At 38.2% G+C, this 17,345-nt stretch overlaps 1 protein-coding gene across 1 annotated transcript in view; it reads right to left on the reverse strand.

The window, feature by feature from the left end:
* STEAP4 (STEAP4 metalloreductase) overlaps window positions 1-17,345 on the reverse strand; it is a 31,893-nt gene that overhangs the window by 6,011 nt on the left and 8,537 nt on the right. The window contains exons 2-3 of the mRNA XM_065938899.1: window positions 1,878-2,335; window positions 726-1,253 (exon numbers count right to left, since the gene is read on the reverse strand). Of these exons, the coding sequence (XP_065794971.1) occupies window positions 726-1,253; window positions 1,878-2,333 (984 nt within the window). The 5' untranslated portion in view covers window positions 2,334-2,335. The remainder of the gene's footprint in view (window positions 1-725; window positions 1,254-1,877; window positions 2,336-17,345) is intronic.

A 17,345-nucleotide genomic window follows, 5' to 3' on the forward strand; every position in this document is an offset into this window, starting at 1 on the left:
TGTTATGGAAATAATGTAGAGAAATCCCACAGACACACCATCAATGAATTATTGACTAATAAACTTTGAGACTGCAGTAGGATTGATCAAAACCAATTATTTCCAAACCAGAACTGATGTATAAGACTTTCTCTGGGACTGCTTTAAGACTCTCTGAGCTGATTTTCTCTGAATATTTTGACTGTGCAGAATATAGTTTTTGACATTTGCTCAGAATTGTTTAGTTTTCTAGTCATTGAGGATGGCATCCCACAAGACAAACATTAATGGAGTTATAAACACCCTTTTGTAAATTTGTTTACATTCCTCTGATTCATGTTTGGACATGAAGCCCCTTCACTTATAAGATGGTTGGTTTTGACTTCCAAAAGAAAGTAGCATACATAAAAATAGAAACTTTAAATTTTGACTTGCATTTATTGAAGTAACTCAAGAGCTCTCACATCTATGTACCAGTGAATCCTGAGAATACAGATATGGATCCAAGTGAACCTGGGAATCTAACTTTGACTCTTCAATAATTATATGAGATTTCGACAGGATTTGTTAAAAAACCAAAGTAAAACAATAAACTCCCCATGACAAACATGACTGTCTAATTGTAGCTGCTTAAAAAAATAAAGATGTTTAGAAGAGTGATTTTCTATAATTATGAAATGGAATGTGATGTAACAAGATTGCTCTTTGGTTTAAAAATAGGAGAATACAAGTGAGTAGAGATTTACCTGGGTAACGGTTCTGTTGTTCAATGTCCATCGTACATAATAACGAATAGGGATCACAAGTGTGTAGAGGACATGAAGGAAGGCAAATCCCAGTGCTATCAAGCCAAGCTGTTTTCTGCAAAGCATCCAGTGGTCAAGCCAGTCTGGGAATCGGCGGTATTTTGTACCTCGGTACAGCTGCAGAATGGCAGCAATAACACCAGGGAGGTAAACCAAGGCGAGCAGTATGAGTGCTACTATTGGAAAGACACGATTTGGAATAGAAATAGGCAGACGGAATGTCCTGTCTCTTTTTTCATGAACATAAGGGTAGATTACTTCTCTTATTACACAGTAGAAAAAGAAGAAGACACACAGAACAGCAGACAAATAGAAGGGGAACTTCCACATTGGAAATAGTTGTAGCGGGTAGTTTTCAATTTCATTGGCTGCCACGAGAGATCCTTTATCCAATGGAGTAAGTCCAAGACTACGAACGACATCCATCACTCTTTGCTTGGCTTTGCTGTCATTTCCACAGATCAACACCTGGGTTAAAATAAGTAATTTTGTATTTATTCTTTCTTTATTAATGGAGGACGGTGTTATATAGTAGTTAACTTCTTCTGAAATAAGGCTGTAGAGTGAACATATTTAATGAGATAATGGTTTAGACTTGCACATGTACGTTGGATAGTTAAGTACCAGGATTTTAAGTTGAGAGTGGCTTTAGGCATAGCACATTGATACGATTAGACTTGGTTTTCTGCAGTGCAGACAACTTGAGTTCTCTTCTGTTTTTGTGGGTGCCATATCACTTACGGATTGCTTTTAATCTTGATGAATAAATGGAACCCATTTCATACAAAGTAACGGGAGTGGAAAGGATATCCATCAACAATTTAGCAGTGTTATTTTCTAGGACTGACAGGAGGCCTCTAGAGGTTGACGCCATTGGGTTCTATCAAGCTAAAAGCTCAGGGTATAGATAATGGGAAATAAATCATTACAATTGGTTACCCTACTTCGTCAAACCTCAGAAAGCTATTCATGGCATATATTAGCAAAATAAAATATTTTCTTTTGGAATTATGTTTTGGAATCTTTGAGGTAGGTGCATATTAAGACATTTACTTTTTAAAGATGAAGTGTAGATCTATCTTGTAATCTTACCTGCCGACTTGCATCCAGTGCCCCTGACTGGAGAGCCCAGGCTGAGATGGTGTTAAATGCTTTTACCACGTGAGTTCCCGGCACCAACTGGGCAAGGTACTCTGCGTTTGACTCTGGATACTGATTGATCTTGAGGTTGTTGCTGATGTCGACCAATATTTTCCCATTGAGAACCTCAGTTAATTCTGTGAGAAAATCGTAATGTTCCCTGTGTATTGCTATGATTATAATGTCAGATTTCTGGGCCGCATCAGAGTAGCTCATGACTTCTGCACCATTGGGCAGCAGGCTGGACATCCGGGGGGTTCGACTTCCAAAAACAGTAGAATAACCACACTGGAGCATTTTAAGTCCCAGTGATCTTCCAAAATCTCCAGTTCCAAAAATACATATAGTCTCTTGCTTTTCTGAAAAATGCATAGTAAGAGGAAATGCGTCTGTAGAAATTTTCTCCATAACTGAAAGACAATCAAATACCCAAACAAAATATGAATGTTCTGGTAAAAAGGAATGAAAATTATATCAAGGAAACAGTGATTGGGTGATGTTTGAATCTTCTGATGAACTATCTCAAGCACATTCCCTACAAAGTTTGGAAGGAGTAAAAACTGTCTCATATATTCTCATATGTCTTATTTAACAAAATCTTGTATTGGATAAAGAAATGCAGTGAAAACCTAAGACATTTACCAGTTGCAGTCTTAAACTGTGGATGTGTATAACAATGATACTGCATTATTGAATACTTACAGTTCCCAAAGTTCTCAAGAGCAAAATCTGACAAAGATTGCACTAATATGGAAATTATAGACCAACTTATTTATGTTTAGAGATGCAAAATCCCAAATTAACCAACAGTATCTGGTAGCCTGTTAAGAGACTGTGCACTTGGATGAGATAGGATTATTCTAAAAATGTAAAGATTAGTTCTATAAATTCAATATTAGAAAATCTATTAATAGAATACACTATATTAGAAGATTAAAGAGAAAAATATGACCATATTTATGTATGCTAAGTGGACCTACATTAAAATTTAACACTTTTTCTTTATTTTTATTTAAAAAGGAACAAATAGATATTTCCTTAACATACAAAGTATCTTTCTCAACCTGAAATCTAGTTTCATACTTTAAAGAGAATTACCAGAAATATTCCTAATAAAGTCATAAACCAGATAAATATATATATCCTACATTATTGTTTGGATTCTAGCTAACACAGTTGTACTGGAGAAAGAAATTAGAGGTACAGAAATTCAAAAGCGTTTGTAAATAATCAAACTGTAATCTTGGAAAACTCAAAAGTCAATTGAAAAAGTTCTGTACACATAAAAGCAATTCAATATCTTGTCTGGGCATTCAATTAATATCAATACTCTTCTCATATGAGGAAAATAAACCAGTTTGAAGATTTAATAGAAGAAAAGGCCCTATTTTTGGCTGCAACAAAATAGAGATAGTATTTAAGAATGAATTTAAGATACAGAGCATATATGGGGAAGATGCCCTGGAGAATGAAATGGCAACCCACTCCAATGTTCTTGTCTGGGAAATCCCATGGACAGAGGAGCCTGGTGGGCTAGAGTCCATGGGGTCAGAAAGAGTCAGACATGACTTGGCAACTGAGCATGCACATGCACAAGATATGTACCAGATCCAAATGAAGAAAAATTTAAAATTCCCCTAAGACTCAGAAGATTCATGTAAATGGAAATGTACAGCATGTCTCTGGGTGGGTAGCCTCAGCTTCACAAAAATGTCAGTTTTCTAATCTATACAGTCTGAAAAGTGGGCTAGTTCTATTCTAATAAATGGAGGACCAGTTCTAGTAAATATTTAAATATTTTAAATCTAAAATATCATGCTGCTGTCACAGGAATAACAAATGTTCAGTGGAATAGAGTAAAAAAAAATCAGAAATGAACCTAAATTTATATGATAATGATGTGCATCTCAAGTCAAGGTAGAAAAGATGGCTTATTCAGTAGCTAATATTATGACAACTAAATAACCAATTGGAAGAAAAAGTTTAATCTATACTCACATTCTTCCCCAAGGTAAATTTAAAATATATTAAGGCTTGAAATGTATTTTTTTTTTTTTAAGAAATGGACCTATAATAGAACTGTAAGTGGCCATGGAGAATTATTTTATAACCTTAGAAAGGAAAGGTTATAAACTTTATGACTTCAATATAGTAAAAGATTTCTTGAGGGAGGGAGCTAAGATGGCAGAGGAATAGGACGAGGAGACCACTTTCTCCCCCACAAATTCATCAAAAGAACCTTTGAACGCAGAGCAAACTATACAAAACAACTTCTGATTGCTAGCGAGGACATCAGGCACCCAGAAAAGCAGCCCGTTGTCTTTGAAAGGAGGTAGGACAAAATATAAAAGATAAAAAGAGAGACAAAAGAGTTAGGGACAGAGATCCATCCCAGGAAGGGAGACTTAATAGAGAAAGTTTCCAAACAACAGGAAAACTTCTCACTGGCAGATCTGGGGGAAGATTTTAAATCTCGGAGGGCAACCTAACTGGGAGGAAAAAGAAATAAAACCCACAGATTACATGCCTAAAAGCAACTCCCAGCAGAAAAGTACCCCAGATGCTTGCCACCAGCGAGTGGGGGCTGAACGGAGAGGAGCGGGCGGCATTGCTTAGGGTAAGGACCGGGCCCAAATGCCCTGAAGGCAATCGGAGGGAGCTAACGTGAGATAACAATTTAAGCTGTGGGATAGCAAGAGAGAGAGAGAGAAAATCAACCTGCAAAAAGCCCTAAACTAAGGCACAGCGGGCCCCTTCACAGAACAAAAGACTGAGCAATGACAGAGAAGAGCTAGCTGGTTGCAGACTGGCCCATCCCCCACTGGAGGTAGAGGGGAGGCTGGCCACCAGCCAGAGCTGGAAAGAGGCAAACTCGGCCCCAGAGACGGCATCCCCTACCAAACTGCAAACAGGCTTCCCATTTCTAACCAAAGACTTCCTGAGATTCTGGATGGTTGACATTCCCCAGGAGGGTCACAGTCAGAGATCAACTCCCAGAAGAGACACAAGGCGCGCCGGACTGGCTCCCGGAAACTGAGGCAGGAATGGGGAGGGGATAAGGCGCACTGCACCTGGGGAAAGTGTGCTCGTCAAGCTTCTGGTTGTTTGAGCTGCTCCGATGGGGAAGGCACAAAACGCAGGCCCAACCGAGTCTGCGTCTTTGTGGAGTACTGGAAAACCTGAACCTGAGCGGCTTAGGCCTGGGAAGTGCACGCAACTCAGGGCCCGCTCCCTGGAGAGCAACCTGGAGCCTGAGCAGTGTAGATGGGTGAAGCACACACGCCGTGAGCGGGGGCAAACGCAGTGTGGCCAGAACACTGCGAGTGCTCCCTACATGGGCCAGTGACATTTGTCTGCAGCGCCCCTCCCTCCCCACAGCACCATTGAACAAGCGAACCTAAACCAGAGACCACCTCCGCCCCCTTGTGTCAGGGCAGAAATTAGACACTGAAGAGACCTGCAAACAGAAGCCAAATAAACAAAGGGAACCGCTTCAGAAGTGACAGGTGCAACAGATTAAAATCCCTGTAGTTAACACCGACTACACTGGAAGGGGCCTATAGATACTGAGAAGTATAAGCTGGAAAAAGGAACTATCTGAAACTGAACTGAACCCATACTGCCTGCAACAGCTCCAGAGAAATTCCTAGATATATTTTCACTACTATTATTATTTTTTTAATTAAAAAATTTTTTTCTTTTTTTAAAAAATCCTCTATTACTCCTTAATTTTCATTTTTATAACCCACTATAACCTTGCAAAAAAAAAAAGGACCCTATTTTTAAAGCAAACTTCATATATATTTCTTAAATTTTTTTTTAATATTGTGTTTTTAAGAGTCTAACCTCTACTCTAGATTTTTAATCTTTGTTTTTCAGTATTTGATATTAATTTTGGACATTTAAGAATCCAATCTTCAGTACCCATTGTTACTCAGGAGTGTGATTACTGGTTTGATTACTCTCTCCCCATTTTGACTCTCCTTTTCCTCGCCCAGATCACCTCTATTTCCTCCCCTCCTCCTCTTCTCAATCCAATTCTGTGAATCTCTGTGGGTGTTCTGGGCCACAGAGAACACTTAGGAAACAGAGTACTGCCTAAATCTGTCTCTCTCCTCTTGAGTCACCCGTTTTCTCCTCCTGCTTATCTCTATCTCTTACCCACCTCTCCCATTCTTCATGTAACTCTGTGAACCTCTCAGGGTGTCCCTCACTGTGGAGAATCTTTTCACCATTAACATAGAAGTTTTATTATCGATGCTGTAAGGATGGAGAAGTCTTGAGGCTAATGAAACAGAAAGACTGAAATCTGGAGGCAGGAGGCTTAAGCCCAAAACATGAGAAAACCAGAGAACTCCTGAATACAGGCAACATTAATTAATAAGAGATCATCCAAAAGCCTCCATACCTACACTGAAACCAACCACCACCCAAGAGCCAATAAGTCCCAGAGCAAGATATACCATGCACATTCTCCAGCAACCCAGGAACATAGCCCTGAGCGTCAACATACAGGCTGCCCAAAGCCACACCAAACCCATAGATCCATCTCAAAACTCACTATTGGACACTCCATTGCACTCCAGAGAGAAGAAACCCAACTCCACCCACCAGAACACCAACACAAGCTTCTCTAACCAGGAAACCTTGACAAGCTAATCGTCCAACCCCACCCACTGGGAGAAACCTCCACTATAAAAAGGAACCATGGACTACCAGATACAGAAAGGCCACCCCAAATACAGCAATCTAAATAAGATGAAAAGGCAGCAAAATACCCAGCAGGTAAAGGAACATGAAAAATACCCACCAAGCCAAACAAAAGAGGAGGAGATAGGGAATCTACCTGAAAAAGAATTTAGAATAATGATAATAAAAATGATCCAAAATCTTGAAAACAAAATGGAATTACAGATAAATAGCCTGGAGACAACGATTGAGAAGATGCAAGAGATGTTTAACAAGGACCTAGAAGAAATAAAAAAGAGTCAATTAAAGATGAATAATGTAATAAATGAGATCAAAAACACTCTGGAGGGAACCAACAGTAGAATAATGGAGGCAGAAGGTAGGGTAAGTGAGGTAGAAGATAAAATGAGAGAAATAAATGAAGCAGAGAGGAAAAAAGAAAAAAGAATCAAAAGAAATGAAGACAACCTCAGGGACCTCTGGGACAATGTGAAACACCCCAATATTCAAATCATAGGAGTCCCAGAAGAAGAAGATATAAAAAGAAAGACCATGAGAAAATACTCGAGGAGATAATAGCTGAAAACTTCCCCAAAGTGGGAAAGGAAAGAGTCACACAAGTTCAAGAAACCCAGCGAGTCCCAAACAGGGTAAACCCAAGGCGAAACATCCCAAGACACATATTAATCAAATTAACACAGATCAAACACAAAGAAAAGATATTAAAAGCAGCAAGGGAAAAACAATGAATAACACACAAGGGGATTCCCATAAGGATAACAGCTGATCTTTCAATAGAAACTCTTCAGGCCAGAAGGGAATGGCAGGACATACTTAAAATAATGAAAGAGAATAACCTACAACCCAGATTACTGTACCCAGCAAGGATCTCATTCAGATATGAAGGAGAATTCAAAAGCTTTACAGACAAGCAAAAGCTGAGAGAATTCAGCACCACCAAACCAGCTCTTCAACAAATGCTAAGGATCTTCTCTAGATAGGAAACACAGAAAGGTTGTATAAATGCGAACCCAAAAGAACAAAGTAAATGGCAATGGGACCACACTTATCAATAATTACCTTAAATGTAAATGGGTTGAACGCCCCAACCAAAAGACAAAGACTGGCTGAATGGATACAAAAGCAAGACCCTGACATATACTGTCTACAAGAGACCCACCTCAAAACAAGGGACACATACAGACTGAGAGTGAAGGGCTGGAAAAAAATATTTCATGCAAATGAAGATAAAAAGAAAGCAGGAGTCACAATACTCGTATCAGATAAAATAGACTATAAAATAAAGGCTGTGAAAAGAGACAAAGCAGGACACTACATAATGATCAAAGGATCAATCCAAGAAGAAGATATAACAATTACAAATATATATGGACCCAACATAGGAGCACCGCAATATGTAAGGCAAATGCTAATAAGTATGAAAGGGGAAATTAACAATAACACAATAATAGTGGGAGACTTTAATACCCCCACTCGCAGCTATGGATAGATCAACTAAACAGAAAATGAACAAGGAAACACAAACTTTAAATGACACAATGGACCAGCTAGACCTAATTGATATCTATAGGACATTTCACCCCAAAACAATCAATTTCACCTTCTTCTCAAGTGCACACGGAACTTTCTCCAGAATAGATCACATCCTGGACTATAAATCTAGCCTTGGTAAATTCAAAAAAATTGAAATCATTCCAGTCATCTTTTCTGACCATGATGCAGTAAGATTAGATCTCAATAACAGGAAAAAAACTATTAGAAATTCAAACATATGGAGGCTAAATAACACGCTTCTGAATAACCAACAAATCATAGAAGAAATCAAAAAAGAAATCAAAATATGCATAGAAACGAATGAAAATGAAAACACAACAACCCAAAACCTCTGGGACACTGTAAAAGGGGAAGGTTCATAGCAATACAGGCTCACCTCAAGAAACAAGAAAAAAGTCAAATAAATAACCTAACTCTACACCTAACGCAGCTAGAGGAGGAAGAAATGAAGAATCCCAGGGTTAGTAGAAGGAAAGAAATCTTAAAAATTAGGGCAGAAATAAATGCAAAAGAAACAAAAGAGACCATAGCAAAAATCAACTAAACTAAAAGCTGGTTCTTCAAAAAGATAAATGAAATTGACAAACCATTAGCCAGACTCATCAAGAAACAAAGAGAGAAAAACCAGATCAACAAAATTAGAAATGAAAATGGAGAGATCACAACAGACAACACAGAAATACAAAGGATCATGAGACTACTACCAGCAGCTATATGCCAATAAAATGGACAACTTGGAAGAAATGGACAAATGCTTAGAAAAGTATTACTTTCCAAAACGAACCAGGAAGAAATAGAAGATCTTAAAAGACCCATCACAAGCATGGGAATCGAAACTGTAATCAGAAATCTTCCAACAAACAAAAGCCCAGGACCAGATGGCTTCACAGCTGAATTCTACCAAAAATTTAGAGAAGAGCTAGCACCTATCTTACTCAAACTCTTCCAGAAAATTGCAGAAGAAGATAAACTTCCAAACTCATTCTATGAGGCCACCATCACCCTAATACCAAAACCAGACAAAGATGGAAAGAAAACTACAGGCCAGTATCACTGATGAACATAGATGCAAAAATCCTTAACAAAATTCTAGCAAACAGAATCCAACAACATATTAAAAAGATCATACATCATGACCAAGTGCGCTTTATCCCAGGAATGCAAGGATTCTTTAATATCTGCAGGTCAATCAATGTAATACACCACATTAACAAATTGAAAGATAAAAAACATATGATTATCTCAATAGATGCAGAAAAAAGTCTTTGACAAAATTCAACATACATTTATGATTAAAAAAACTCTCCAGAAAGCAGGAATAGAAGGAACATACCTCAATATAATAAAAGCTATATATGACAAACCCACAGCAAGCATCACCCTCAATGGTGAAAAAATGAAAGCATTTCCCCTCAAGTCGGGAACAAGACAAGGGTGCCCACTCTCACCACTACTATTCAACATAGTTTTGGAAGTTTTGGCCACAGCAATCAGAGCAGAAAAAGAAATAAAAGGAATCCAGATAGGAAAAGAAGAAGTGAAACTCTTGCTGTTTGCAGATGACATGATCCTCTACATAGAAAACCCTAAAGACTCTACCAGAAAATTACTAGGACTAAGCAATGAATATAGTAAATTTGCAGGATATAAAATTAACACACAGAAATCCCTTGCATTCCTATACACTAACAATGAGAAAACAGAAAGAGAAATTAAGGAAATAATACCATTCACCATTGCAACAAAAAGAATAAAATACTTAGGAGTATATCTACCTAAAGAAACAAAAGACCTATACATAGAAAACTATAAAACACTGATGAAAGAAATCAAAGAGGACACAAATAGATGGAGAAATATACCGTGTTCATGGATTGAAAGAATCAATATTGTGAAAATGACTATACTACCCAAAGCAATCTATAGATTCATATGCAATCCCTATCAAGCTACCAACGGTATTTTTCACAGAACTAGAACAATTTCACAATTTCTATGGAAATACACAAAACCTCAAATAGCCAAAGCAATCTTGAGAAAGAAGAAAGGAACTGGAGGAATAAACCTGTGTGACTTCAGGCTCTACTACAAAGTCACAGTCATCAAGACAGTATGGTACTGGCACAAAGACAGAAATATAGATCAATGAACAAAACAGAAAGCCCAGAGATAAATCCACATACCTATGGACACCTTATCTTTGACAAAGGAGGCAAGAATATACAGTGGAGAAAAGACAACCTCTTTGGCAAGTGGTGCTGGGAAAGCTGGTCAACCACTAGTAAAAGAATGAAACTAGAACACTTTCTAACACCATACACAAAAATAAACTCTAAATGGATTGAAGATCTAAATGTAAGACCAGAAACTATAAAACTCCTAGAGGAGAACATAGGAAAAACACTCTCTGACATAAATCACAGCAAGATCCTCTATGACCCACCTCCCAGAATATTGGAAATAAAAGCAAAAATAAACAAATGGGACCTAACTAAACTTAAAAGCTTCTGCACAACAAAGGAAACTATAAGTAAGGTGAAAAGAGAGCCTTCAGAATGGGAGAAAATAATAGCAAATGAAGCAACAGACAAAGGATTAATCTCAAAAATACACAAGCAACCCCTGTAGTTCAATTCCAGAAAAATAAATGACCCAAGCAAAAAATGGGCCAAAGATCTAAACAGATATTTCTCCAGAGAAGACATACAGATGGCTAACAAACACATGAAAAGATGCTCAACATCACTCATTATCAGAGAAATGCAAATCAAAACCACAGTGAGGTACCATTACATGCCAGTCATAATGGCTGCTATTCAAAAGTCTACAAGCAATAAATGCTGGAGAGGGTGTGGATAAAAGGGAACCCTCTTACACTGTTGGTGGGAAAGCAAACTAGTACAGCCACTATGGAGAACAGTGTGGAGACTCCTTAAAAAACTGGACATAGAACTGCCATATGACCCAGCAATCACACTCCTGGGCATACACACCGAGGAAACCAGAACAGAAAGAGACACGTGTACCCCAATGCTCATCACAGCACTGTTTATTATAGCCAGGACATGGAAGCAACCTAGATGCCCATCAGCAGATGAATGGATATGAAAGCTGTGGTACATATACACAATGGAATATTATCCAGCCATTAAAAAGAATACATTTGAATCAGTTCTAATGAGATGGATGAAACTGGAACCCGTTATACAGAGTGAAGTAAGCCAAAAAGATAAACACCAATACAGTATACTAACGCATATATATGGAATTTAGAAAGGTGGTAATGATAATACTATATGCAAGACAGAAAAAGAGATGCAGATGTACAGAACAGACTTTTGGACTCTATGAGAGAAAGTGAGGGTGGGATGATCTGAGGGAATAGCATTGAGAAATGTATTTTATCAAATGTGAAACAGATCGCCAGTCCAGGTTGGATGAATGAGACAAGTGCTCAGGGCTGGTGCACTGGGATGACCCAGAGGGATGGGATGGGGAGGGACATGGAAGGGGAGTTCAGGATGGGGGACACATGTAAATCCATGGCTGATTCATGTCAATGTATGGCAAAAACCACTACAATATTGTAAAGTAATTAGCCTCCAACTAATAAAAATAAAGGAAAAAAAAGATTTCTTAATCTTACCCAATGTAAAAGAAATGCAGGGCAAAACTAAACTGATATAAAGTTATAAACCATCTGAATGTGTTGCTTTTTAAGATTTTGAAATTTAAATTAATAATATATCAAATAAAAGTTCTTGAAGTTTTTATGATCTAATAAAATCTTCTAGGATACTCTCTCCATTTTCAGAGAATATTATTTCTTATTTTGATACTGAATTTTCTCAAAAAATTTCTCTTTCCAATATTTATTGTATAGTGTAAGGTTTTAGTTAATCTTTTTTTGTGGGGGTGGTGGGTGGTAATCTCTTGTGTTCAATGATGCCTTCTCAATGGTAAAAAGAGCACTGACTGTGATGGACCAGGCACTTGTTGATAAATATTTGTGTAATGATCGTGGAGGGGTGGATAGTTGGAGTTCTAAGCTGCAGTTATTCTCTGTGTGTCAGGCACAGTGAGAGGTGCATGATGAAGAGGAAGCTGAATGAGAATAGGCTGAACACTGGGAGGAAGGGAGGAGTAAAGAGAGAGAGAGGTTGGTGGGGGAGAGGTATTAAGGACATTATTTCTTTCACCCAAGTGGATTTAAAGTAAAACTTCATGAATTTGATGTGGAATTTCAAACTAGACCTAATCACTATTCACTTCCGACATAGTGAATTTCATGCAGACTGCAGAGCATATGAAGCTTTCACCTTTCTAAAAGAAGTTCAGAAATTTGCCCTTTTCATTTTAGTCTGTGGAAAATACCTGAATTTTTTTTGTTTTTGTTTTTTTTTTGTTTGTTTGTTTTTATACAAGCATAGTTAATTCACAATGTTGTGTTAGTTTCAGGGTATAGCAAATATATGTGTGTGTGTGTGTATTCTTTTTCATATTCTTTTTCATTATAGTTTTTTACAAGATGTTGAATATAGTTCCCTGTGCTATACAATCAGTCCTTGTTCATCTATTATATCTATCTATCTATCTATCTATCTATCTATCTATATTATTGTCTATATGTTAATCCCAAACTCCTAATTTATCTCCCCTACCTACTACCCTTCTGCTTTGATAACCATCCATTTTGTTTTCTACACCTGTGAGTCTATTTCTTTTTTGTAAATAAGTTTATTAGTATCATTTTTAAAAGATTCCACATGTAAGTGATACCATATGACATTTGTCTTTGTCCAAATTACTTTGGGGTCTTCCCAGGTGGTGCTGGTGGCAAAGAACTTGCCTGACAATGCAAGAGACATAAGAGATGTGAGTTTGATCTCTGGTCAGGGTGATCCCTTGGAGGAGGGCATGGCAGCCCACTTCAGTATTCTTGCTTAGAGAATCCCATTGTCAGGAGAGCCTGGCCAGCTATGGTCCATAGGGTGGAAAAGAGTTGGCCCCTCTGAAGTGACTTAGCATGCAGATCCATCTGTGTTTCATAATTTTATTCTTTTTTTTCATTGTTTCTTTATTTATTTCAGTGCATCCAAATTAAATTATGTCATTCTTTTTTTATGACTGGCTAATAATTCCAGTGTTTAACTATACAATGTCTTCTTTATCCATTCATCTCTTGATGGATGTTTAGGTTTTTTCCTCATATTGTCTATTGTAAATAGTGCTTCTATGGGAACACATGTATCTTTTCAAATTAGAAAAAAGGAATTCTTACATGAGCTTATCTGAAGGTGTGTATTAATATCTATAACACAGGCAGATCATTCAGACTTTTATAAGGAGTCAGAAGTTATAGAGAAAACGGACAAGACATACAAGACTTTTCTAAACTTCCACAGAAACTCTTTGAATATTTGATTTAACCACAACAACTGAATTATTTTATAAACTAGTCAATGACTGATATCCTGAACTGTATCAGAGAAGGGTGTGACTTTATACGGGAAAGCACCTGGAGATGATCAGAACCTATCATATGGAAACGCAGCTATGCCTTTGAAAAATTCTTAGCAGCATCTTCAATGCAAACTAGTGTAGCAATTTACATTATATTTCTAATCAGTTAACAATTAGTTGTTATAACTCAAACCCTCAAACTGAATGATGCCTTAATTTTTTACTTTGTGAAACTGGTTTGTAAGTAAATTGAAAGAATGCCAGTGTGCCTGTCTGTTCTATCACTTTTTTTCATTATTTGTCCCAGTATATTATTTTTCTCTCTTCTATATTGGAGTGAACATTTGCAAGCAAAATACAGATTTGACAAAGTTGCTGGTGTCCTGCAGTGAGATGGGTGATGTCTTTATTGACATATTCTCATTTGGATCATCTTAATCATTGGAGAGAGAGTCCAGCCTTTATTTTGATCATGTGGTCCCCACATGCATCTATTCTAAACTTTCATAAACTTAAAAAACACTGAAGATATTAATTACACTACACTAGTATTTTGTTCTTTACTTAGTAGTGTGTGACCTTGGGCAAATTACTCAAGCTCTTTGGGTTTCAGTTAGGTTATCTTTGAAATGAAAGCTCTATGGTACCTACTTTAGAGATATTGTAAGGGCCAGATGAATTAATGTATCCTAGAACAATTCTTGAGACATGATAAGTACTCAATAAGCTGGCCATTCCTAAGGGAATATTTAATATGCTATAATTTAATCTAATTCATTTCCATTCAGTCACTCAGTCGTGTCTGACTCTTTGTGACCCCATGAACTGCAGCACACCAGGCCTCCCTGTCCATCACCAACTCCTGGAGTCCACCCAAACCCATGTCCATTGTGTTGGTGATGCCATCCAACCATCTCATCCTCTGTCGCCCCCTTCTCCTCCTGCCCTCAATCTTTCCTAGCATCAGGGTCTTTTCAAATGAGTCAGCTCTTCGCATCAGGTGACCAAAGTATGGGAGTTTCAGCTTCAACATCAGTCCTTCCAATGAACACCCAGGACTGATCTCCTTTAGGATGGATTGGTTGCAATCTAATTAGTCAATCTATTAATGATCTAATTAATGTAGTATTTATGTAAATTCTATAAATTAAGGGTTCATTATGCTTCTATAAGTGTGATTATTGAAGAAATAACATTCAGTAATTTTTAAGAAACTTCTGTTTTCCCCCCTTGTTATTTACTCTCAAGGTTGTGTCTAACTCTTTTATGACCCCATGGACTATGGCCCACCAGGCTCTTTTGTCTATAGGATTTCCCAGGCATGAATACTGGAGTGGGTTGCTTTTTCCTTCTCCAGGGGATCTTCCTGACCCAGGGATCAAAACTGCACCTCCTACATTGCAGGCAGATTCTTTACCACTGAGCCGCCTGGGAAGCCCTGTCCCCACTTATTTCTTATAAGTAAAACCATGTATGAAATGACTTCAGCACATAAGAATTTATCAAAACATAGATGTAAAAACAACTCAAGTGTGAATTTCCCCCATTTGTAATTCTTTCACATTTTAATATTTCCCTCTTAAAATGCAGCTGGAAATCCAATATAACACACTTGGGCTGTTACCCCAACCATTAAAATTTATTTTCACTCTTAAATCTTCAGAGACATCTCTGGGCAAATTGAAGATACAGAAACAATAAGGAGATATTAAAATATCACTGATGGAGTTAATAGAAAGAAATATAGTTATTCCACTGGGCAGTTAGTCACTCTGTATTAAGTTATAGAAGTTTTAAGTTTGATAATTGTGTTGCATACATCTTGAGTTGCACTTCAAATCCTGCTGGTTCTATTTCTAGTCACTGGGCAATAACCGAGCTCTGCTCTGTTTCCACTGCCTAACAGAAGCTCACTTTTGGGCTTTAAATCTTTTCTCTCTTGATCTTTGTTCTGGGCTTCTCTGAAACCCGTACCTGTTTGGCACTCAGACATGTACAACCCATGGCGCCATCAGAGGCCAGTGGACGCCATGAATAAGGGCTTCCTTTTTCATTGTCTAGAACACAGTTCTGACACATTTCATAAGGCTTCTTGGGAAGTCTCAGAGCAATTCTGGAAGTCCCAGAGCAAGAGAGCACCACTCATCTGTGTGTGCTAAGTTGCCTCAGTCGTGTCTGACTCTTTGCAACCCCATGGGCTATAGCCTGCCTGGCTCCTCTGTCCAATGGAATTCTCCAGGCAAGAATACTGGATAGAGTGGGTTGCCATTTCCTCCTCCAGGGAATCTTCCTGACCCACGGATCAAACGCGCATCTCTTATGTCTCCTGCATTGCATGTGGGTTCTTACCACGAGCATCAACTGGGAAGCCCTCACTCATCTGTAACAGTGGCCAACTTAATGGGCTCTTGTCCTGTCTTTCCCATGTTTTCTGTTTTAAGCCCTTCGCCCCTCTTTCCTTCTCTTTGCAATCACTTCTGTAGTAAACTATCTGCATGCAAACCTTCATCACAGACTCTGCTTGCAAATCAACCCAGGGTAATACAATATTTTGATTATTATTATTATGTTTTTATGATACAAGAAAAATTATCAGACCTAAGGTTACTATAACTAGGATGATGAAATAGATGTGAAAAATAAAATGTTAATTTTCTGGAAGAATTTGATTCCACATTCTTGAAAAAAATAACGTAATGATAGGAGTTCATGAAAATGAGATGTACGCATACTCTAAACCACAAAGGAGATCTTGTTAAGGGTGTGTTTTATAGGAAGTACTAGGTAAAGAAGGAAGTAATACCCATTTCAGACTATTTGTAACTAAAAATAACTCCCACTTATAAACATGGATTTATGGAGGTAGTAAGGTTCCTTGTTTAAAGATTTGGGGGAAAAAAAACAAAAAAAACTTTCCTAGTACTCTTTTATTCACAGATGTAGGATGGAGGGAATAAAGAAAATAAGGAAGGTGGTAAACAGGAAGCAGAGTTATTAAGGGAAAGTTGGGGTAACTTCAGTTCAGTTCAGTTCAGTTCAGTCGCTCAGTCATGTCCGACTCTTTGGGACTCCATGAATCACATCACACTAGGCCTCCCTTTCCACCACCAACTCCTGGAGTCTACTTAGTTATGGCTAAATTATGGCAAAGCGGTCTCCTTCCTTCAACTCTTTGCAGACCTCAGTTACATAACAGGAAGGAAAACAAGACTATTGCCTGATTTGGAAAATCTCCAGGTTTTGGCTTCCCTGGTGGCTCAGATGGTAAAGAGTCTGCCTGCAGTGCACGAGATCCAGGTTCAATCCCTTGGTCAGGAATATCCCATGGAGAAGAAAATGGCAACCCACTCCAGTATCCTTGCCTGGCAAATTCCATGGATGGAGAAGCCTGGCAGGCTACAGTCCATGGGGCTGCGAAGAGTTGGACACAACTGAGCGACTTCACTTTGCCTCCTCTGGAAGCATTTCCCATAGAGGGAGGTCAAGACAGGTAAAGAAAACCCACAAAGTGTTTATATACATCAGAGATTGGCAACCAATGATGCAGATGCAAAGGTGGCAGAGACAACTGTAAGGGCCATGGGAGAAGCCACCACTAAGAAGCATGAATGTGCATGCGTGTGTGTGTGTGTGTGTGTGTGTGTGTGTGTGCGCGCGCGCGCATGCACCGATGGGTGTGTGATGAGGGGGCAC

The sequence above is a fragment of the Muntiacus reevesi genome, chromosome 6 (assembly GCF_963930625.1).
Source record: "Muntiacus reevesi chromosome 6, mMunRee1.1, whole genome shotgun sequence".
Classification (NCBI taxonomy): domain Eukaryota; kingdom Metazoa; phylum Chordata; class Mammalia; order Artiodactyla; family Cervidae; genus Muntiacus; species Muntiacus reevesi.